Source organism: Silene latifolia, chromosome 7 (genome assembly GCF_048544455.1).
Source record: "Silene latifolia isolate original U9 population chromosome 7, ASM4854445v1, whole genome shotgun sequence".
Lineage (NCBI taxonomy): Eukaryota > Viridiplantae > Streptophyta > Magnoliopsida > Caryophyllales > Caryophyllaceae > Silene > Silene latifolia.
In genome coordinates this window covers 7,129,584-7,154,054 of record NC_133532.1, presented here as the reverse complement: position 1 = coordinate 7,154,054, position 24,471 = coordinate 7,129,584, and the positions used below count along the sequence as shown (strand labels likewise).

At 36.4% G+C, this 24,471-nt stretch overlaps 2 protein-coding genes across 2 annotated transcripts; both read left to right on the top strand.

Annotated features, from left to right (window-relative positions):
* Positions 1-3,201: 3,201 nt before the first annotated feature.
* LOC141591561 (protein GRAVITROPIC IN THE LIGHT 1) lies at positions 3,202-6,817 on the top strand. Its single transcript, XM_074411939.1, is given in 4 exon segments — positions 3,202-3,648; positions 4,359-4,737; positions 5,839-6,225; positions 6,228-6,817. Coding segments are annotated over 4 exon segments (1,500 nt in total). The 5' UTR covers positions 3,202-3,294; the 3' UTR covers positions 6,608-6,817.
* Positions 6,818-9,169: 2,352 nt separating this feature from the next.
* LOC141591559 (proliferating cell nuclear antigen-like) lies at positions 9,170-13,813 on the top strand. Its single transcript, XM_074411938.1, has 4 exons — positions 9,170-9,626; positions 12,723-12,875; positions 13,027-13,124; positions 13,280-13,813. The coding sequence occupies exons 1-4, from the start codon at positions 9,308-9,310 to the stop codon at positions 13,496-13,498; spliced, it is 789 nt and encodes a 262-aa protein (XP_074268039.1). The 5' UTR covers positions 9,170-9,307; the 3' UTR covers positions 13,499-13,813.
* The last annotated feature ends 10,658 nt before the right edge of the window (positions 13,814-24,471 follow it).

Genomic DNA, 24,471 nt, shown 5'->3' with positions numbered 1-24,471 from the left:
GAGTCTTGATTCAGTGAAGGACTATTAAAAATCAATTTTCTTGATTTATTTTCTTGATTAGTTTGATTTTACGCAAATTCGAGTTGGGTTTTATGCCATGCATTGAAGAAGTTCTCTCTGAGGAATTTTAACATCACTTCTTTTTCATCACTCGAATTTCAGAGCTGTGGTTAAACTGGTGAGTTCTCTACGACCCGATCCGCGGGTCAAGTAATTCACTTGTATAGTACGAAGTTGTATTTATGGTAATGTTATGTCCCATTCTGAATTAGGTAGTTTGGTAGTTGGTCACTATTTTAAAAAGAGTCTTGATTTAGTGAAGGACTATTACATTTACCAACTATCCGTCTATCCGCTCATACGTATGACGGATCTCATTTTTCACAAAATACTCATTTTGCCATAACCATCTCACTTGTTTGTCTTATTATGTAAATAGTCACATATTTGTCCCCCTACCCATTTTATTGATAATGCGCCGTTTAAAGTGAGATTTTGCCCCCACCCATTTACATATCCTTAAATTGGTTTCAGAATGAGTGTACACCTTAAATTTGGTCTTCCTGCAAACTTGATCTGATTCAGCTTCTTTTTCAAAGTTTATGAACTTGTGATTCCAAAGGATTCATAAATTTTATTGCATGATTAGTTTAAAGATGGATAGGCCAAATAATACATTTTGTATCGGATCAATTTAACATGGCACAAATTTTCATTGAAAATGGATAAAATCCGTCTTTTTAAAGAAACCTCTCACAAAGAGCAAGTGGGAGAGCAAGTGGAGAAGAGGCTGTGAGACATCACAGGAAAAAGACGGTCACAAGCAATGACTATTAACAAAGATTGAGGTGGCCTTGGTGAGGTTTGATTAATCCGGACACTGGATAACATTTTAGTTGCTATATTTGTGCTTGCTTGCTTTAAGCTTTAGGTCAGATTATAAAATATGGAGGTTAAATTCAAACCAATTGAAATATAAATCGATAACTTAAAACCAATATAATAAATGGATATAAGTTGAGTTACATAATGGTCAGAATCACAAATTCTTGTTTAAGATTATCTTATTCGTCTTAAATAATAAAAAGTATCAAATAAATGAATGAGTAAAAAAAAAATGTCTTCAAAGTGACAAATTCTTGCCTCATCCGCTTATACGAGATACTAATATTCACTCATTGTACACTTTATGAGTTAGACGAATATGATCGTCTACAAAATATACAATGTCCACTTATCAACCAATTGTGTCACTCATTCTAAATGTTCATTCCATAATATCCAAAGCCCAATAAGATCAATGTAGCCCAATCCACCAACATTGCTTGATTCTTCTTTCTAATACAAACCTCAATTATTTGATTAGTCAATAATCATGATCCCTCTAACAAACATTTAACCATTTGTGTTCTCTACATCCTACTACTAATCTAACAACTCCCTTGCTTAAAAAACTAAACAACACCTCCAATAATTGTTCAAATCTCACCAAAATTTGTCCCATCCACTATCCCTTTTGTCCCCCTCACAATTAATTCCTTTGAATGCAACTTTTAATAAACAAATACCCCACCTCATTTCACCCCATTTCTCACTCAATATCACAAATTCTCCTAAATCTCGAGAATGAATCTATTCCTCTTCAAACTTACCTATAAAGCGCGCATCAAACTTATTCATCTGAATCAAACCTTATAGGATGAATCAATCAATCAACTTATAGGATCTGAATCAACTTATTGGATCTGAATCAACTTTTTGAGATTTACCCATTTCTACTTATAAAATACCCGTCGGATCAATCAACTTATATCCGAATCAACTTATAAAATCTGAATCAATCAACTTATAGGATCTCAATCGAATCAACTTATAGAATCTGAATCAACTTATAGGATCTCGAATCGCTCACTCAATATCACCTCAACAAGCCGACTAAATCTCGAGAACGAATCTATCCCTCTTCATTACCTATAACTCAATGTGATTTAATTTCAAAAAAAAATAATGGTCTAGATTAACCAAATTATGAAAAATGTGAAAATTGAAATGTCCTCTATTGCCTATAAATTAGGGTTTTATAAGAAATCCTAATAGGTAATGAAAAAATTTCTAAACTCACTCACTTAAATAAAGATAACTTTTAAAAAGCTGTAAAAAAAATTACACATAAGTATTAAATGCATTTTCTCGTGCTAAATAAACTATAGCATCAAATAATAAAGGTGTACCAACGGGTTAACCAGGTGGGGTTCTAGTCGGATTAGTTTGGGCAAGATAAGTTCGAGTTTGCAAGAATTCTAGAAAAATCGGGTCATTTTGCGTTTATTATTATCAAGTTGTTTAGAGATAATTATCAGTCCCCAACAATAAACATTAAGGTCATGTTATATAAGGTCGATCAATTCGGATTTGAGTCAAGCTTGGATATCCAATCGGGTAATTCGGGCTGGTCAATCTTGACATGTTTATGTGTGACACACGAATTACTAACATCTCAATCAAAAGTCAAATAAAGATGAGTAATTATTAACTAAGACGGAAAAGAGTACTTAATAAAACACGTAAATAGAACAAATAATCCGCTCTCGAACATTAAAAATAGACTTGGTAAAAGCAACCCGACCCAAATGACCCGATCCGAGACCCGAAGTGACCCGAACTACATCACCCGAATGTGAACCGAAAACCCGAATTGACCTGACCCGACCCTAGTATGAACCGAGCTTTCTTGACCCGTAACTGACCCGACCCGAAAATGAGCCAATCCGAAACCACCAAACCCGAAAATGACCCGACAAAATATAACTTTAATTGAACCGAAAAGACTTAAAATGACAATTTCTATATTAATCATTGACCCGAAAATGACACGACCCGAAATAACCGGACCCGTTTGACCCGAAATATACCCGACCAACAAATCAATGAAACAACTAACCCAAAACCCAAAATAAAAAATCCTTTAAATGCCTCCTTAAAAAAATCCTTTAAATTCACAGTCCGTGGGACACCCCACTAACTTTCCACCACACCCTAACCCGTTTTGTCGAGTCTAATTAAAAATCCTTTAAATACAAAACTCTAACGGAGTAATAAACAAAGAAACCCCACCACATCTCACTCCCCAAGTTGCTCACTCACTAGCTCTCACTAACTCCCACCTCTGCACACCCACTACAGCTCTCTCATCAACCAAACCAATCCAAATTCAATCCAATTTAATACTCACAATTCAATTCAATTCAATTCAATCCAATTATTTCTTTCTTTCTCATAATTTCCCAAAAAACAATGGCAAGAAAAGTTTCAAACTTTTCTGATCTAATCCAAAGAGTAACAGCATCATGTTTATTACATCCATTAGGTAGCAGTAGATTCCCAGATGTTCAAATGACACCAGATCATTATCTTAACAATTTAAAATCTAAACTTACTAAACCTGATGATTTTGAGGATTACAGTTCATCATCTTCTATTAATGATGATGAAGAAGAAGAAGAAAGTGGTGAAGTTTATGAAGATGCTAGAGAAAATGTGGAAGGTGGGTCAATCAACAAGTATAATAATTGTAACAATGGTGAATGGGAAAATGAGATGGGTTTGGTGTTGGAACAAGTTTTTGATGCAATGTCTTCATTGAAGAAGGTTTGTTTGTATTCTTTTTTAGTCGGAAATGAAATAGCGTCACCTGGTGATACTAAACTCGTTATTAAGTCTATGATATTTGCATTGGATTGTTTGTTAATAGTATATGATTAGTCACTCTGTCTCAATTATTTGTTTACCTTTTATTAAAAGTCGAGTAAAAAATAAACAAATGATTGGGACGGAGGGAGCATATTACGAGTATTAAAATATTTTATGTGAGTATTGTGGTATTGAAACTCGGTATGATTGACTGGATGGTATTGTAGCACTTTATGAAATTGCATACATTGTAGTTTGTACAATGAATGGTTGACTTTTTATTTTTAGTTCTTGTAATGGAACCTATAAGGCTAAAGGCTATAAGGGTAAATTTGATGCTGACGGGAATTTAAGGTTATGAGACAGTTACGGAACTAAGGGGCTAGCAGGGGCGGTCGCTCTTTGAAAATTTTGTTAATACGAGTTTTTTATTTTTTTTTTTTGAACTATTATAGTACTCAAACCCTTACTATAAATCCTAGTTCCGCTACTGTATGAAAACAGCTTATTTTTTTTTTTTTTTACTTTGTTAGTTAAGTTAGTTGACATCTGCATAATAATATAATATCGTCGATAAATCAAAGGATGGAGTATTTCATAGTAAAGGAATGCATTGGTTGACTTGGAAGTTTATGTTTTATGATGGATTATGTTACATTTTGTAACAGGCGTATGGGAAGTTACAAGAGGCGCATAGTCCGTGGGACCCGGAGAAAATGAGGGTGGCGGATGAGGAGGTGGTGGCAGAGCTGCGGCGGATGGCAGTGTTGAGAGAGAGGTATAGAAGGGGAAGTCGGCGGAGGGCGACAGTGGGAGTGGGAAGGAGGGCCGCGGAGACGGTGGGGGAGATGGTGGCACCGTATGAGGCGGTTGTGGAGGAGTTGAAGAAGGAGGTTAAGGTTAGAGAGGTGGAATTGGAGGAGCTTAAGAATAAGGTTAGTGCATTGAGTAATGGTAGCGGTGGTGGTGGTAATGGTGGTGGAAGTGGGAAGAAGAATGGGAGGTCTTTGTCTCGGAAGAAAAATGCTCATTTAGTTCTTTCTCAAGGTAGTGTTTCTATACTTTTCATTGATCTTAGATTCGGAATGATTTTAATCTTTTCAAAGTCGGTCTCATTCTCGAGTAATATAATACTAACCAGGACGTTTAGTCTTGTGTGAGACTGTTTTTATGCTTACAAGAAAGTCGTTGAATCTATTTTGAACAAGGAATACGATTTTATCAACTTGATTATATGTGCATCCGTTTCATATAAGTTTTTGTAGATTTCTGAAAATCTCGTAGTTGTACATAAATATACAATGAGGATGAGGCATTGTGACCATAGTCTCGGGTTCGTAGGCCAAAGGATGTTCAGTTGTTCACTATTCTTGTTGTGTGCTGGTTTGTTCTTGTTGTTTGCTAGTTTAGACTAACAAATGACATTATGGGTCAAATTGTTGCAAAATGCATCATATCTTAAACATAGTGAAATAAGCGATTTGCGTGGAGTAATTTGAGGTTCAAGCGTTCATTGAAATTTATTGTTTTCTGAACATCGAAATTTACTATAGTGAATTAAAGTACAGTACCACAGTGTATCAGGATTCAGTCACCATCCACGTTTTGGAGTTGGACGTCGTAGTCGTCTTGGGGTCTAAAACGATCATTATACGATGTATTGTGTATAGACCAATAATCGTCTATATCTAAGGTCATGATCTGATTTCAAGACCCGTTGACACAAGAATTGCGCTTATGAATAGTTATAATTCTCCTTTTTAACAAAAAATATACTTAATTCATAAATAAAGCTATAAAGGCGAATTCTGTAGTTCCTGTATTTGGAGGTTCTGGATAAAGAGCTAATAATATTTTCGGAATCTTTGTGAATATCCAAGAAAGATGATTAGAGGTTAAAGAAGGATCTGATAGAAATTATGGAAAAAGGATGCACTACTCAAAAGCAAAAGAAATGATGTTGAATCCTACCTTTTGGCTTTTCTCATTTTATTTTCTTCCAATTATTAGTACCTTTTTCTCTATTTTCTCCAATTTTTGTCTATAATGCAATGCATCATTTAGGTCACTAGTCAATTATTGACAAATCGAATACATTAATCATTTCGGATTTGCAGTCATTTGATGCTGTTCCCTTTGATTTTGCAGTCTCATCCTCTCCTACACCAGACATCTTTGAGGCGACAATGACGCAAGTTAGAGAAACGTCAAAATCATTCACGTCACATCTTCTGTCTCTCATGCGTTCGGCTCACTGGGACATCTCGGCTGCTGTCCGATCCATAGAAGCCGCCATATCCACCACCGGATCAGTCGCTTTATCGGCCACCAATCCTCACCACCACCAGGCCAAACACGCCCTTGAATCGTACATCCTACGTAAGATTTTCCAAGGTTTTGATCACGAGACGTTTTACATGGATGGGACCCTTTCCTCGCTCCTCAACCCGTCTCAATTCCGTCAAGAATGTTTTTCTAAATTCCGGGATATGAAATCCATGGACCCGTCTGAATTACTCGGGATTCTACCCAATTCACCTTCGGCGTGTTTAGTAGTAAGAAGTACCAAGATATAGTCCATCCCAAAATGGAGGAATCATTGTTCGGTAACTTGGATCAAAGGAACCAGCTTCTGAGAGGGGCCCACCCGAGGACACAATTTTACTCGGAGTTTCTCGGGTTGGCCAAGGCAGTGTGGTTACTCCATTTGCTCGCGTTTTCACTGGATCCGCCTCCTAGTCATTTTGAGGCTAGCCGTGGGGCTGAATTTCACCCGGATTATATGGAGAGTGTTGTGAGGTTCCCGGGTGGAAAGGTTCCGTCAGGTCAGATTGTTGGGTTTCCGGTTAGTCCAGGGTTTAAGTTGGGTAATGGGTCTGTAGTTAAGGCTCGAGTTTATCTTGTGCCTAGGAACTGAACTGATTGATCGAGTTTGTGTAATTTTCAAGGTCGGGTTTTTATGTTAGTACTCCGTATTTATGTAGCATGTGTAATTTGTAGGAGAATGGAGGATATTAGTCTGGGTTAGCTAGGTCGATTGTTAAGAAACTTAGAAGGTTGGGTTCGTAACTCATATTCCCTTCGTTTCAATCATTTATTTTCGTAAGCTTATTTGCACGGGTGAAAACTTGGAAATGGGCGGAGTTGTGGTTCAACATTTTAGGAAACGTTTTGAAATGAGTTTTTGTACCATGCTTGCTTACTTTATAAAGTAGCTTAGGAGTACATGAGATTTGCGACGAATGTAATAATTCAAAATACGATTAAACAATAAAGAAATGCCAAAACATGACTAAATAATGTAAATAACTCGACATTTTTACATTTTCACTTTCGAACTTTAACCTTCTGATATTAAAAACAAATTTGTGTTATTGTGTATATACTGGGTATTTCACGATTGCTTTTAGTAAAAAAACTTATACGGGGTATCTTATTTCATCAAGATTTTACATAAATTTATTAAGACAGCCGTTAAAGGTGATCATCCTAACGAGTCGGCACAACTCCTATCGGATTGCCGACCCCCATGGTCCGCTACCTGACCCGCCATGACTCGCCTCCATGACCCACTACCTGATCCGTGCTAACCCGCCTCTAAAATAAGATGGGCCAGGATTAAATTCCCCGGCCCAGCCCACCCATCAGGAAACATTGGGGAAAAAGATTGGCCTATCTACCCCACTGGCCCAACCCAGCCACAGACCAATCTGAGTCAAGCATGCCTTCTCATACAAGTTGGGTCAGGCTTTAGTGACCCGCTTTGGGATCAACCTGGCCCGATCTGTGACCACTTCATAAAAGACGTACAATTCTATTTTTGTTGTTTACAGAAGTGTTGGCGGGTTAGCGAGTATTAAGCAAAATCCATCCATCATATCACCTATGACGTGGTTTGTACCATGGCCCGCCAAAACTATACCCAACTCCTTTAAGGCTATGTTCTTTTGGACTTGATTTCAATTCATTTTAATTCAGTTCAGTTTAGTTTAGTTCAACCCCTCTCTTCACAAATTAATTCTTACTTCAGTTCAGACAGTTTCAGTCCAAAAGAACTGGATATAACTTAGACAAGTGCAATGCACTTCATAGTACTCACTTGTACGTAGAGGTGGCAAATGAGTCAATCGACAACTATGAATCGGGTTAGTTTGGGTCGACTCATTTCAGGCCTGCCGTACATTTGGGATCGGGTCGGGTCGGACATTTAGGGTTTCGGATCGGTTTTGGATCTTCTAGTGACCTGTTATCGGGTCACTTTCAAGCATGAGTCATGCTGGATCTAGTCACTTCAGGTTAATGATTAAAATACTTTAGTTAGTATTATTTTAATTAAGAAATACTATTTTGCAAATTAAACTATTTATTAGGGTCGGTTGGAACTAAATAAACTTTATTTTGATGTATATAACATTAGTATGAATTAGTATTTGTCGTTTCAGGTCATTTCGGCTCTTCAACTCATTTTGGATTGGGTCATCTAGGGTAGGATCAATATTGGATCAATCAAAGTTCGGATTGGGTCTGAGTCATGTCGGATCAATTCAAATTTCGAGTCATACTAGATAGGGTCAAACAAGTTTGGGTTACTTTCAGATCTCATATCGGGTCAACTTTACCAGGCCTTCTCATACAGTCCCGCCTAGACCTGTCAAAACTCGACCCGACCCGACCCGGCTCGAAAACCTGACCCGCCCGACCCGTTTTTCTTAGGGTTACAAACCCAGTTTTTTCGACCCATTTGACCCGTTATTTTAGGGTCGAGATCCGACCCGAACGGGTGGGTCAAGGGAAAATCATGAATTTTATTAAAAATATTAATATTTATAGTCCCTCATATTCCCGATAACTGTCTAATTGTCCATTTTCGTCAGTTCACATAGCTATCCCATTGTCCCTATTTTAGTTTTTTTGTAATGTTTTTTCTTACATAATGACTATACTACCCTCGTTACTTTTCATTATTTACAACCCAATCAACCCTTAACCCATCCTATTAATACTTTTCATTGTCCATTTCCGTCTATTCACTCACTTTCTTAATTCTTATATTATTTCACTAATGAGACAGTTATCCGGAATAAGAGGGAGTATTATATTTGAAAATATAGTTAATTTTTTTTTTTTTAATACTTAAAATGCAAATTCAACTAAAAAGTCAATTTTATATAACTTTTATAATATTTAATAATAAAAATTATTAAAAAAAGTTTATTTTAATAATTATGTCAATATAATTAATGTAAATGTTGAATATGATTAAAATAATAGTTTTAAATATGTTTTACTTTTTAAAAAAATATTTTTTAAATTAAAAAAATCGTTTAAAAAAGACGTTAATTTAAAAAATATTTCTTACCCCTAACCCGACCCGTATCTAACTCGACTCAAGACCCGACCCGTCTGACCCGACCTACTAGCATCCAGGATTCCAGGCCATCCTCGTGACAGTTTTTCCGGACCCGACCCGGACCGACCCACCCCAACCCACTACATCCCTTCTATTTAATTCTCCCGCCCTTCCCCTCATTTTCCCTCCAATTCCCCTCTCTCCCCAAAACCCTAACCCTAAATCCCCAAATTCTTGCCCAATTCACCCCTCAATTTCCCTCCGAAAATGCTGGAACTAAGGCTAGTCCAAGGAAGTCTCCTGAAGAAAGTAATCGAATCAATCAAAGACCTAGTAACAGATGCAAACTTCGATTGTTCAGCTTCAGGATTCTCTCTCCAAGCCATGGATTCAAGCCACGTGGCACTGGTAGCACTGTTACTTCGTGCTGAAGGTTTTGAACATTATCGATGTGATCGGAATATTTCAATGGGGATGAATCTTCCTAATATGTCGAAAATGTTGAAGTGTGCTGGTAATGATGATATTATTACTCTTAAGGCTGATGATGGTAGTGATACTATCACTTTCATGTTTGAAAGCCCTAGTAAGTTTTCGATTTCGAGTAAAATTTACGGTTTTTTGGTGTTGATTTCGAGTAAAATTATGTGCTGTTGGATGAGAAATGATGTTATTAGCTTTTATTTTCTAGCAAAATGCAGAGATTTTGGTATTATTTGTTTGTAGTTGTCGATTTGTTGCAAGATTTAGGTTTTTTTTTTTTTTTTTTGATTGTTTGATGAGAAATGGTGTTGTCAGAATGTAATTTCTATGAAATTTTAGGGGTTTTGTACGGTTTTTGATGGTGTTAGTTTGTTGTTTGAAGAGAAGTGGTGGTGTTAGATTTTGATTTCTGGCAAAATGCAGAGATTTTGGTATTATTTGTTTGTAGTTGTCGATTTGTTGCAAGATTTAGGGTTTTTTTTTGGTGTTGATTGTTTGATGAGAAATGGTGTTGTCAGAATGTAATTGCTATGAAATTTTAGGGTTTTTGTACGGTTTTTGATGGTGTTAGTTTGTTGTTTGAAGAGAAGTGGTGTTGTTAGATTTTGATTTCTCATAAAATGTAGGGATTTGGTAGTTTCAGTGTGTTGTTTGAAGAGAAATAGTGTTGTTAGATTTTTGGTTTCTCGCAAAATGTAGGGTTTTTGGTGGTGTTGGACGAGAAAGGATGTTGTTTAGATTTGGATTTCTCTGAAAATGTAGGGATTTTGGTGTTTTAGTTCTTTGTTCGATGAGAAATGGTGGTGTTTGATTTTGAAGTCTCGTAAAATGTAGGGTGTTTGTTGTTGCTGATTTGTTGGTGGAAGAGAAATGGTGTTGTTAGATTTTGATTTTATTGCGAATTACAGGGATTTTGGTGTTGTTGAGGTTTGTTGTAGGTTGAGACATGGTGGTAGATTCTGATTTCTTGCAAGATGTAGGGGTTTTGGTGTTGTTAGTTACTTAGTTTGTTGTTTGATGAAAATGGAGGCCTCTGTGTTAGGAAATGTAGGGGTTTAATTTGCTTTTTGGTTGTTTGTTGTTAAGTTCTACGAATTTGCTGGCGCTAATATTGGGAAATTGACGAACAAATTGGCGGGAGTATATTGTATAATTTGCGCTTTGGTTGATGCGTTTCCTTATGTCATTTTGTGTAAGTTTTTTGATTGTGTGTGGTGTGCAACACTTGAGACACTCCGACACGACATAACACTTGGACACATCACAAATTCGCACAATATAACCGTGCCCGACACTGATCACCATGTCGTGTCTGACACTTGCATCGAAGTCGACTAACATAGATAGCAACTGGCGAGGGTTTTGTTAGTGGTAAGTAGGTCATGTTAGGAAGACAAGTTGCATGTGATTATTTGTTATTTAATGAAATGAGTGGGAATTTTCAGAATGTTTGGTTTAGTCATGTAGTCTCTTGTGTTTAGGCTTTTGGTGTTTGAACTTAGAAAAGAAATGGTATAGTTATATTTTTGGTTTCTCGCAAAATGTAGGGTTTTTGGTGTTGTTGGAAGAGAAATAGTGTTGTTTAGATTTGGATTTCTCTGAAAATGTAGGGGTTTTGGTGTCGTTTGTTCATTGTTCGAGGAGAAATGGTGGTGGTTGATTTTGAAGTCTCCTAAAATGTAGGGCGTTTGTTATTGTTGGTTTGTTGTTTGAAGATAAATGGTGTTAGATTTTGATTTTATTGCAAAATGTAGGGATTTTAGTGTTGTTGAGGTTTGTTGTATGGTAAGAAATGGTGGTGTTAGATTCTGATTTCTTGTAAAATGTTGGGGTTTTGCTGTTGTTACTTTGTTGTTTGATGGGAAACGTAGGTGTCTGAGTTAAGATTAATTTGCTTTTTGGTTGTTTGTTGGTAAGTTCTTCATACTGTTTGGCGGTAATTTCGGGGAAGTGACGAACATATTGGCGGGAGTATATTGTGTAATTTGTGCCTTGGTTGAATTTGGTTGATGCTATTTCGTATGTCATTTTTTATTTGTGTGTGGCGTGTGCAACACTTGGGACACTCCGACACGACTTGACCATTGTACACATCACAACTTAGCTCAAAATAACTGTGTTCACTGGACACCATGTCGTGTCCGACACTTGCATTGAAGTCGAAGTAACATAAGTAGTAACTAGTTAGGGATTTGTTAGTGGTAAATTGGTCATGCGTGGAAGACAAGCTGCATGTGATTATTTGTCATTTAATCAAATGAGCGGGAATTTTCAGAATGTTGAGTTTTATGGAAATTTCGCTTTAGACATCTATTCTCTTGTGTTTTAGCCAATTTGATTGAATGAATTGTGCCTTTGAGCTTTGCTTTAAACGGTTTTTGAGATACATATTTTACTATACCTTGGAGGTAAAAGTGTTGTTAAGTAAATTTAGGAGGAAGTGAATGTAGGTTATCTGGTTGTCTAGATTTCAATCATTTCATTGTAGTCTTTGTTGATGTTGCAAAGGTACCATACGTGATAGGGTGGTTGGAGTACACTGACGAATTTCATGCGTTTATTGTTTAGTGTATGATTTTTGCCGTGTTGGAACTGAGCGAGGTTGTGAAAGTCCTCGTTTTTGCCCAGAATTGTGTATTTGTGTACATTTCAAGTTTGAACTTGGTTTCAAAAATTCGTATACATGAATTTTGGATCGATCCTATGATTGGTGATGGGTTTTCCTAGATAGCTTGGTGGGTTGGAGGTATGTGTATATATCGGTCCGGATTCTCTCCATTACTTGAAAATAAATGAACATCCATTACTTTTCAATGGTCCGGATTAACTCTAGGCACAATCGGATGGTTGTAAATTTATTTGAGAAAGAAAAGGTAAATGGGTGAAAGTGAAATATATAATAGAATAATCCTTGTGAGGGGGAAATGGACCAAAAGTAATGGAGAGGATCCTCTTCCGTGTATATATGGAGTCATTCAGTTTTGTTGTTGAGTATCTCAATATATACATGGATGATTACTTGAGTCTAGTGTCACCATTTAGGGCATTCACCATATTTTTTTTAAGGTAACGCGTATATTTACACCGGAACTGCTTTGAGAAGGAAGATATAGTTGTTCGTAAAACCAGAGTTTTGTCCACTTGCATTGTTGGTTCTTGCTGACACGCATTTGATTGATTCATTTTTTGTTCTTGATAGACCAAGATAAGATATCGGATTTTGAAATGAAGCTCATGGACATTGATAGCGAGCACCTTGGTATCCCTGAAGCAGAATACCATGCCATTGTGAGGATGCCTTCAGCTGAATTTGCCAAGATTTGTAGAGATTTAAGCTCCTTTGGGGACACTGGTAGTTTTCTAACTCAATTGATTTGTCTTCACTTGTGCTTTTTTTTTTTTTTTTTTTTTTTTTTTTTTTTTTACTTTTAATGTTTGATCTCCCCACTTATTTTCTTAAATTTGAGCGAAGTTACGGGAAATTGACTTTTGTGTTATTGCAGTGGTTATTTCTGTGAGCAAAGAAGGTGTGAAGTTCTCCACAAGCGGTGATACTGGAGTTGGAAACATTGTCCTCAAACAGAACACTACAGTAGATAAGGTATTCATTCTGATTTTGTTGAAATTAACTTTTGGTATTTAGTACTCTACGAGACTGTCTCACTCTTGACAACCTTAATTACTCGAATTTTGGTATTTGGTAAGCAAATTTTGCTTTCTTCTGTCTGATGTTTCGATCGTGAATTTTATATGCAGCCTGAAGAAGCCACAATCATAGAGATGAATGAGCCAGTGTCGTTGACATTTGCGCTAAGGTACATGAACTCTTTCACCAAAGCAACTCCTCTCTCAAACACTGTTACTATCAGCTTGTCTTCAGAGCTTCCGGTCGTTGTCGAATACAAGATTGCCGAGATGGGTTACATCAGGTTCTATTTGGCTCCCAAGATCGAAGAAGACGAGAATGAATCATAAACCGTCTTCCATCTCTTGCTTCTATCTGTCAGGTTCTTTTGAAGTTGTGTTATTTGTTCGATGCCTCTTTCTGGGATTTGTCCTCGTGTACTTTCCCCTTGAACTAGCTGCAGTCGTAAACTGAATTAATTTAGTTCCGTTTGTGTTAGTTGATTAATGCGTATTGTATTAGGCTGTAAGCATTGTCCGATTTTTAGACGTTTCTGGGATCTCTATAGGCTGGTTGTGTGACTTGTGTCGTTAAATTTCTGCTTCGAGTTCTATTAAGACGGTTTGTTATAGATTTGATCATCTACAATGTTCACGAGTTCCTCCTTTGTTGCCTTGTATAAGACTCCCTCACAGTTGATGAGTTTGTCTCACAAAATACAACCGTTTCATACAAAATTTTCAGATGTCGAAAAAAAAAAAAAAAATACTGGTAAGATTTTCTATTGTCATGTACACTCCGCACTATCCAAAAACCTGGTGCAGAAAGATGCAGTTTTGCCAATTTTATTACTCCTACATGGTGCCGGAAAACAATGACCTGACACGAAACACGATATGAATCTGACATGAACTAATGGGTTTCTGTTTCGGTTGAAGCTTAATGACCAAATAATGTGAGTGGGTAGACACGAACACGACACGAAATTAATTGGGTCGGGTTTTGGTTGAACTTTCTAGACACGAACTCGACATGAATGAATTATTTACTAAATTAATCTTATTTTCTATTCATCCTCATTAGTCGTCACATAAGTATATTTACACTTTCCAAATATTATTATGACACGAAAACTCAACACTATTAGGGCAGTAAAGCTCTCCATTTCAAATATGAGTGATGACTTACAAAAAGTGTCGTTACTCGTTACCATTAAATTTCTTCAAACTAGTGACTAAAATGTAAAAACATACCATGTCAATTGCCATGTACATGTTGCAGGAATGCAGGATGGTTTTAGACAAAACTTGACGAGTACAATGAGAGCGGATTCTTATTCTATTATTCACTTTTAGTATATAATTTGTGATAAGCATATACACCATGCGATTTAATTCGGATTCGAGTCGGGTAAATTATTAGGACGGTAAATTACAGTTAAAGCTCTCAAAACTTTAAATTATAGGTGGGATGCTCAAAATATTTCAAAACTCTTATTACACTATGGCGACTTGCTACCTGCTTCCCAGGTAATATAATTTAACACTACTTTAACCCCTTTTTTCTTTACATTTATCTGTTAAAAAGTTCACCATTTCCTTTACTTTTCACATAATCACTTTTAAACTCCTCATTATTCATTCTCGTTTTGCCCCACTTATTCCTTTCTGGGTCACTCAAAAGTAGCAAGTAATCTCTTCATTTTTGTACTAAAAATACAAAAACTACCCTAATCAACTCGCCTCAACTCGATATATAGTTAATTCATACTGTTTGTTTAATTGTTATAATTATTTTATTTTATTTTATTTTATTTTATTTTATTTTATTGGTGGGGAAAGTTGTCATCTTTTGTATGTTAATTGTTGTTGTTTAATGAGTTAATTGTGGAATTGACATGAGAAATTGATGTTGTATTTGTCTACATATATACAATTTCATTTAGACTCCCTTCTAAAAGAAGCTTTCTTGTAAGACTGGTTTGGGTTATGGAGGGTTTGTTGAGTATTTTCCATTTGTTATAAATTGATGTTGGAATGTTGTTGTGTTACTAGGTGTGTACCATGTATGTATTCAATCAATTGTGGGATTCAAAATGATTTTATTTTATATTTTATTTTATTTTATTTTATTTTTTTGGTGGGTAAATCTAGGATTCTGGAAAGTTTCATCTTTTTTTATGTTAATTGTTGTTGTTTAATGAGTTAATTGTGGAAATGACATGAGAAACTGATGTTGTATTTGTCTACATATATATAATTTTATTTAGACTCTCTTCTAAAAGAAGCTTTCTTGTAAGACTGGTTGGTTAATTATGAAGGGTTTGCTGAGTATTTTCACCAATGTTATAAATTGATGTTGGAATGTTGTTGTGTTACTACTTGTGTACCATGTATGTAATTCGGTCAATTGTAGGATTCAAAATGATTTGGTTCTTACTCAGTCTTTTCATCTTCTTGTTTTAGCATTTAGGCTGGACTATGGAGGAGGTTGAGGCAACTATCAACCATAAATTTACAGTCAATGTACAGGAACCTAGTAGTGCGTATTCAGCCACGTCCGATGAGTTCCTCCCACGCAATAGCCTTAACGCCTTAATTATGCCCATGACTGTTCAAAGCGCAGGCACTCACCGCAAATTTAGCATATAATTATGCAGGATGGTTTTAGACAAAACTTGACTAGTATAATGAGAACGGATCCTTATTCTATTATTCACTTTTAGTATATAATTTGTGATAAGCATATACACCATGTGATTTAATTCGGATTCGAGTCGGGTAAAATATTAGGGCGGTAAATTACGGTTAAAACTCTCAAAACTTTAAATTATAGGTGGGATGCTCAAAATATTTCAAAACTCTTATTACACTATGGCGACTTGCTATCTGCTTCGCAGGTAAATATAATTTCATTTAGACTCCCTTCTAAAAGAAGCTTGCTTGTAAGACTGGTTTGGGTTATGGAGGGTTTGTAGAGTATTTTCACCATTTGTTATAAATTGATGTTTCAAAATAATGTCAATCATTCAATCTACCTTCAATTATAGTTCACAAATAAAAATATAGAAATTTCTATTATAAAAAAATTCTTTTAAGTTGAATTAATTATGTAGCTAATAATAATAATAATAATAATAATAATAATAATAATAATAATAATAACAATAATCGTGGTAAAATATTAATAAACATAGCAATATTCGAGGCATAATACTAATTATTCGTGGCAAACGTTTAGTAATTTGTGAAAAAAATACATTGACGATATATTACGGCAATATAGGTATTGATTAACAAAAATTTTTTTTCTTACGATTCCCGTCATTAAGGCTCGGTACTACCGCAAATCTGGGCTTGTATAACACCACCAATGTGACAACATAGATAACCCCGTGAATTTCGCGGGTAATATAATTAGTTGTTGTACTAAAAATACAAAACTATCATAATCTCTGCTCATCCCAGCCAGCCACAACTCGCCTCAACTAACACTACTCGATATAGGTCTTGTCGTCGTCGGGTAATTCATACTTATTGGTGGTTTTAATTATTCTGTTCGTTTAGTTGTTATAATTACTTGCATAGTTATTTTATTTTATTTTATTTTATTGGTGTGTAAGTCTAGGGTTCTGGAAAATTGTCATCTTTCTTAGCATCGAGGTTGTTCAAACGCCTTTGCGATGATGCACAAAATTTAAACACGCTGGTGGAACTTTAGTAGGTTCAATTTTGTATATTATGCTTAGATATTCAAATTAGTTTAATTTTTTATATCTATACCTGATCTTTTTGTTATAATTATATATATTTGCAGGGAAATATCCTATTTTGTGTGTCATAAGTCATAACCCTATCTCTTGGGGCTTTGTACAAAGAATAGATTTCGTATTTACATTCTATTGCTTTCGTGAGCTAGATTCGGAGAAGCAAAATTCCCGAAACTTTTAAGTCAATGATTGCTTTTGATAACAAGCTGAAGCTTAACATTGGGTCCTACAAACTTTTTATCGGGGCAGCATAAAATCTCTTCTAATACTGTATTTCATCTAATCTTGCATGACCATATCCACGGATCCTCTTACACGGGTACTGTTGGATTAATGATCTATCATCGAGCATGTTATCTTCACTACCATGAAAAAGTATGTATACTTATTTTATTTTTCAATTTGTTATTAGTTATGTTTACTTTCTAATTTTTTAAAAGTTTTCTTACTTATATTAACTCGCTTTCTAACTTTAATTTTTTTTCTTACTCAAAACAGGATAAATCTTCACCACCTACTCCATTTACGACCATAGATACAAAAGCACGACTCAGGGTTGCTCGTCGGAGGGTAGACTACATTACAAGTGAATAACTTAATCACGTATAGAATAACTGACTTTATTCATTACAATAACCGAGTTTCTACATTACAATAACTACAAATACCAAAGTTTCTACATTGCAATAACTGAGTTCCTACATACAGTAACTATAACTGACTTTAAACAACTAACGAGTAAAAACCTTAATCACATATAGAATAACTTACTCTATTCATTACAATAACCGAGTTTCTATATTACAATAATTACAACTACAAGAGTTTCTACATTAAAATAACTATACATAGCGGAGAACATTATTCTTAGTAAACAAGTTATTATATTACAGTAACGTAATTATTCTATCATACAACATCAGTTATTCTATTACACGACGTCAATTATTCCATGAAGCATCAATTATCCCTGTTCAACGTCGTCATTCCACCTGCAAATTACCAAAAATAATGAAATCTTATCAGAATTTGTTGTAAACTTGTAATCAACAAATTGTATGTTGAATTTGTTCTTTACTAATGTTATTAATCATGAAATCGTAAAAAGACAGAAATTTGACGAATGTTTGTTATTCTCGTCCTGGTTTTACTGAAAATCACGGAAAATTAAACAAAAAAATCGCATTAGTATTCGTTTTTTTTATTCCAATAACTACGAAAATCACTGAAGCTATTCGATTATTAGCAACGAAATTGTAAGATATTCATACCTTCGTTTTGATTTGATACATTAGCGTTTTTTTGAAATTTCATCATTAATTGACGAAAAAATTGATCGGTTCAATTAAAATAATTGAAATTGTGAATGAATTTGGTGTAGACAATTGGAATCACAAAAAAAATTGGGAAGAATTGGTGAAATTGTTGATGAATCTGAAAGATTTTGACAGAATTTGTTGATGTTTTGTGTTTGTAAAGAGAGAGAAAGGAGAAAAAAGTAGAGAGAAGGTGCGATGAATTGTTTGTGTGAGTAGTTATATTTGTTACATCAATTTTAACAACGGTTGGTTTTTAAGAAACCCGTTGTGAAAACTATTAACAACGGTTTAAAACCGTTGTCGTTACGAGACATTCGTTGTGGAAAGTGTGACTAATGTTTGGTGGGAAAGTTATAACAACGGTTACAATAGAAAAAACCGTTGTTATAACTAAAGACAACGGTTTTTTTTTAAATAACCGTTATTGTTTTAAAAAAAATAAAAATACAAAGCATTAGTGCCAAAATCCCTCATGCATCAATTAATTATATATTACTAGATGCATTATTACTGCCAAAATCCCTGCATGAAAGGACACAATATATGGAATGCGAAGGTTATAAGATTTGGAGCAGGGATATGTCACAACTTCCTAAACAAAATTCGTATTAATTTAAGCATCAAACCATAAACATACTAATTAAAAAACAACTCAAATGACACATATACTAATTATAAATTCATTCCACTATCTCAATTACCAATCCATTATATCACTATCTCTACCCTAAACTCTAAACCCTAAATCTTTAAAACCTAATAAACTCCAAACTTCGTTCAATAATGAATGATACCATTCGTTTAACATGCATTATGACCGAGTACAACAAAAGTTTCATACGCCGCTTGCAAGAAATCGAGAGGGAGTACAGGCTCTTCCTTGAGGAAGCTCGGATCGCACTCAAGGAGGCCAAAAAAAAATGGCTTGTTAGAGCCGCAGATAATATAGCTATATGAAGATATTGCATCTGCGGAACGAAACCTCCAAATAGCAAATGAGGAGAGAATGAATATCATAGAAGAGAATGCATCCCTATATGAACATCTAAGAATTGTATTTTTAGCAATGCATTAAGTTTATGTATATATATCAATTAATTAAGTTTATGTATGTTAAATGTGGATTTGTTTTACTATCCTCTCCATCATCTTCTTTGTTTTATTTTATTTTATTTGTTTTACTAATAAACGCAGAAAAACTAAGCGAATAATAATTAGAGAAAGAACAATGACGGAGAAAAACACATGCAAATAAAATAATTAGAGAAAGAACAATAATGACGGAGATGACAAAACCTAAAGCCATAAAGCGATAGATATATACCTGATAATTAGAGAAAGAAAGAGACGATGACAACAACAGTGACGGAGATGATAAAGCGACGATGAGAAAGAGACGATGAGAAAGAGTGTGGTTGTGTGTTTGTGTTTGTGTTTGTGTTTGTGGTTGTAGCTTATTTGTGTTTGTGTGGTATATATTGTGGTATTTGCTTGAAAGTATTGACAACGGTTATTACACATAAACTCGTTGTCATTAGATAATATATTAACAACGGTTGTGCAAGTTTGACCCGTTGTTAAAACCAATAACAACGGTTAGCAACACATAACCGTTGTAATTAAGTTTAGTAAAATTTCGCGCCATCCATTCTACAACGTCTTATGGTGATTTTCGTGAATAAGCGTTGTTAAAGGGCCGTTGTGGTTGCGTGGATTTGTAGTAGTGTATAACCTGTTTGTGGTCAATCCCGTACACGACCATATGATTCTCACGACTGAGGGCGGACGTCAAGGGAGAGTGTACAGCTAAAAGAAGAAAGACATCGAGCCTATCTCTACGTTCCTCCCATAATCCAATAATGATATCGTTGGTATAGTTAACTGACTCGTCATTAATTTGTGCGGTATATATAGAATTTTTTTATTTTTAGTTATTATTTATATATTTTTAATTGACTCGTCATTAATTTGTCATATACCTCATTGTATTTCGATAGGAGAACAAAAAAAATTAAACTCGAAACTAATCAAGAAAATTGAGTAAAGTTATAAAATGTGTATTTAATGAAAAATCCATTTTTTTCTTTACCATAAAAATAAGGAAAAATTACAAATAACCACCAAATATTTGCGTATTTTTACAAATTACCACCTTGTATTTGCGTTTTTACAAATAACCCCCCAAACTTCAATGTATATTCCCCAATCACCACCGTATTTGACCCCTAGCATCATTTTTTCTTATTTCCTGACTTTTTAAGTAACGATATAAGCAAAGTTCCAAAACTACCCTCATTACTTTCACTAACTCAATCATAATGATTGTGCTTCCCCTCAAGGGTTGGAATAAGCTTTGGGTTTTTAGTGTTGATGGTACAGTGGACTATACCTATCATGTCGTCACTGGGAAGTGGCGGAGATTCACAAGCGCCCGTCATATGATTCCGCTTTTCTCCGATATCATGGATGATAACAACATGGATTTCGTGGCTGCTCTCAATCATGTTAAGCATATGCTCCTCTATTGGATTAGCCCACAACATATGGTCTATGCTTTTAATTTGTCGACCAATGAACTTTTCATGGGAGCTATCCCTGGTACAGACCGCGTAGAAGGGTACCTTGGGTTCCCTTTAGCCATGCATCATCTCCAACGAGACATCTTTTGTCTAATTGGAGCTGGATGTCCCGATGACCAGCCCTTTGAATTTACAATTTTACATGTCACTATTCTCCAAATTTCCACCAAGCCTCCTCCAAAGTCTTCCTCGAAGACTCGCAAGGCTCCTTCCAAGACTCGCACGACTCCTCCAAAGCCCCTTACTGTGGCAATACTGGCTTGTTTGTCATATCCTTTGAAGGACAAGGACCACTTTTATATCTCCAATATCTACATGATGTAAGTTTGTTTTCTTACTTGTTTCAACTTTTGCATTGTGTTCACAGTTATGTAGTTGGGATTATTCTCTAGCTCTATATTGACTTTGTTTGGGTTTATTCTCTAGCTCTATGCCTCTATATTGACTTTGTTTATGTACCACAAGCTTGCTTGTATGTGGCCAAATGGAGTTAAATGCTATGAACTGTTAACAATACTCCCACAGATAATATTCCCATATCACAAATCAAATCAAATATTCATAATCAATCACAATAGCTGTCAAATATGTGTAAATATAGCAAAGACTTTATTACTCCTCTAATTGTATCAATTAGGTGATTGTATATAGGCTCCTCTCCTAAAATAGCTTACCTTGTTCTACTATAAATATGTACCTCACCTGTCAATAAAAGTCACACCTTTCATTCTTCTCAAGTCTTATTGTCTTATATGGTATCCACGAGTCTCAATCGATCCAATCCACTCCGACCAAAACGCAACTCATTCAAACGCTCAAAACACCACCTCCCTCACCCGATCTCAACCATGACCAACGCTCAAAGTGATACCCTTATTGCCAACCCTCACGATGCCGAAAAACCCCTTACGGCACCCAATCTTCACCATGTAGTCAAATTGAATCCTCTTAATTACACCACATGGAGGTTTCAATTAACCAATATTCTGTTCGGCTTAAGCCTTTTAGGCTTCATCGATGGCAGCAACCCCGCTCCTGCCGCAACCATCATCGATGCTGCCAACAAAGAAACACCAAACCCAGCCCATATGTCTTGGTTGAAACAAGACGGGCTTATTCTTGGTGCTCTTATGGGCACCATTTCTGCCGCCCTTCAAACCTTAATAGTTAGGGCGAAGACCTCGAAGGAAGCATGGGACAAACTTGCCCATACCTATGCTAATCCGTCGCGCATTCATATACAACAAATTAAAACCAAATTTGATTCGCTTTCTAAAACCACGGATCAAACCATTACCGAGTACATTCACTCGATAAAATCTTGTGTTGATCAACTTGCTCTCATGGGCAAGATACTCGACCCTGAGGACGTAATCTCAAGAGTCCTTAATGGACTCGATTACGATCTCTACCAACCCGTCATCGATCAAGTTCGAAATCGTGACACAGCAATACCTTTTGAAACCCTCCATGAAAAATTATTGCAACAGGAACTACTCCTCACGCATAAACAGTCCGCAACCCAAAACCATTACCAACCCTCTGCCAATCATGCATTTAAAAACCAACACAATAATCGTCACCACAACCGCTCCTACAGCAACCAAACTCAACCCTCTGTCACCTACAACCACCAATCTCAACCCACTGCTTCCTCGCACAACCCCAATACTCCTCGCCCGTTCAAAGGAAGGTGCCAATGGTGCCGCGAAACGGGTCATGTCATTGCCCACTGCCCTATCTTCCGCAAACTCTTTCCTAATATCACCTTCCCTGCCCCACCACCAAACCGATATCACCAACCCCAGGCCCATGCCGCGGCCCTGTCCAGTGACTCGGTTCCTAACCCGCACTATTTACTGGACAGCGGTGCCAGCCACCATGTGACACACGACCTGGATACACTCGCTTTCCACTCCCCTTACTCCGGTCTTGATGAGCTTCTGATTGGAGACGGTTCCGGCCTCACCATCGCCAACACAGGTAGTCTTAAATTTAATGGTATTCAATTAAATAATGTACTTCATGTTCCACAAATATCACGCAATATTATATCAATTTCTCAACTATGTCGAGATAATAAAGCCTATGTTATTTTCTCACACGATTGTTTTTTTGTTAAGGCGATGGAAACGGGAACCACTCTTCTCCAGGGCCGAGTTAGAGACGGAATTTACGAGTGGTGTCCACCGAACCCGAGTGCATACACCGTCAACAAAGGACTCGCACCACTCTCCTTACATCATAGATTGGGTCATCCTTCATATGATGTAATCAAAAATATTAATAAAGATTTGAATTTTGTTACTACTGACTTTGTGCACTGTGAATCTTGCAATGTTACCAAAAGCAAGAAATTACCGTTTTCGCAATCCTCATTTCGCACCACTGACTCGTTACAATTAATGTTTTCCGATCTTTGGACGAGTCCCGTACCATCATTCGACCATTACAAGTATTATATCATATTTGTTGATCACTTTAGTAAATACATTTGGATGTATCCGCTTAAACGAAAATCCGACACCAACCAAGTATTCCTTCAATTTAAAGCAATTGTTGAAAAATACTTCAACAAACCAATTAAACATTTTTTCTCCGATAATGGAGGCGAATATGTTAAATTAAACACAACTTTACTTAATAATGGCATTTCACACTCAACCTCACCTCCGCATACTCCCGAGCATAATGGATATGCCGAGAGACGTCACCGTCATATAGTTGAAACGGGCTTAGCACTTCTCAAACACGCTCATTTACCCACTAAATATTGGCCATTCGCTTTTAGCACCGCTACCTATCTTATTAATAGACTTCCCACAAGGTCCCTCCAAGGCAAGTCTCCTTACTTTATGCTCCACAACAAACAACCTGACTATTCTCACCTCCACAATTTTGGTTGCCTATGTTACCCATGGCTAAGACCTTACACCAAACACAAGTTAGAGGATCGCTCCATTCCCTGCGTTTTCGTAGGATACTCTACCACTCAAAGTGTCTTTCACTGTCTTGATCCTAAAACTCATCGTATCTATACCTCTCGCCATGTAAAATTTTATGAGGACATTTATCCCTTTGCCACCACCACCACCACATCACTACCCTCTCCCACGACTGAAGAGTGGACGACCTTCAACCTCCACATTCTCCCCCCGTCTACCCCCCCACCAACGTCACCCTCCTCTCAACAACAGCCCCGTCCCACACGACCAATTCAGTTTGTCTACACTCGTCGGCCGACAACCTCCCACACTCAGCCTGACACCACCTCAACACCAACTGAAACCACTATTCCCTCCTCAACTACCAACCCCATCGAACCCACTACCACCATTCCTACAACGACCTCCACTGCCTCAAATCCCAGCACCTCCCGTCCACAAACCAAACCGCCTCCACCGGACAAAACCATCACAACTCGTCTTGCTAATAATATTCGTAAGCCAAACCCAAAATATGCAAAACTCGCTCTTAAATCAACCTTACCTACCACCCTTCCCAACACAATAAAACAAGCTTTAGTACTCCCTCATTGGCGACAAGCCATGCAGGAAGAATACGATGCGCTAACCCGCAATAAAACATGGACACTGGTTCCGCGCTCGGCCGCTCACAATATAGTTGGTTGTAAATGGGTATTTAGAAACAAATTC

What these genes read in the sequence shown, in the direction of transcription:
- LOC141591559 (XM_074411938.1), top strand. Translation starts at nt 9,308, where the DNA reads ATGCTGGAACTAAGGCTAGTCCAAGGAAGTCTCCTGAAGAAAGTAATC. An exon ending in TTTCATGTTTGAAAGCCCTA is followed by an intron (nt 9,627 to 12,722) that starts GTAAGTTTTCGA and finishes TGTTCTTGATAG; the next exon opens with ACCAAGATAAGATATCGGAT. An exon ending in AAGCTCCTTTGGGGACACTG is followed by an intron (nt 12,876 to 13,026) that starts GTAGTTTTCTAA and finishes GTGTTATTGCAG; the next exon opens with TGGTTATTTCTGTGAGCAAA.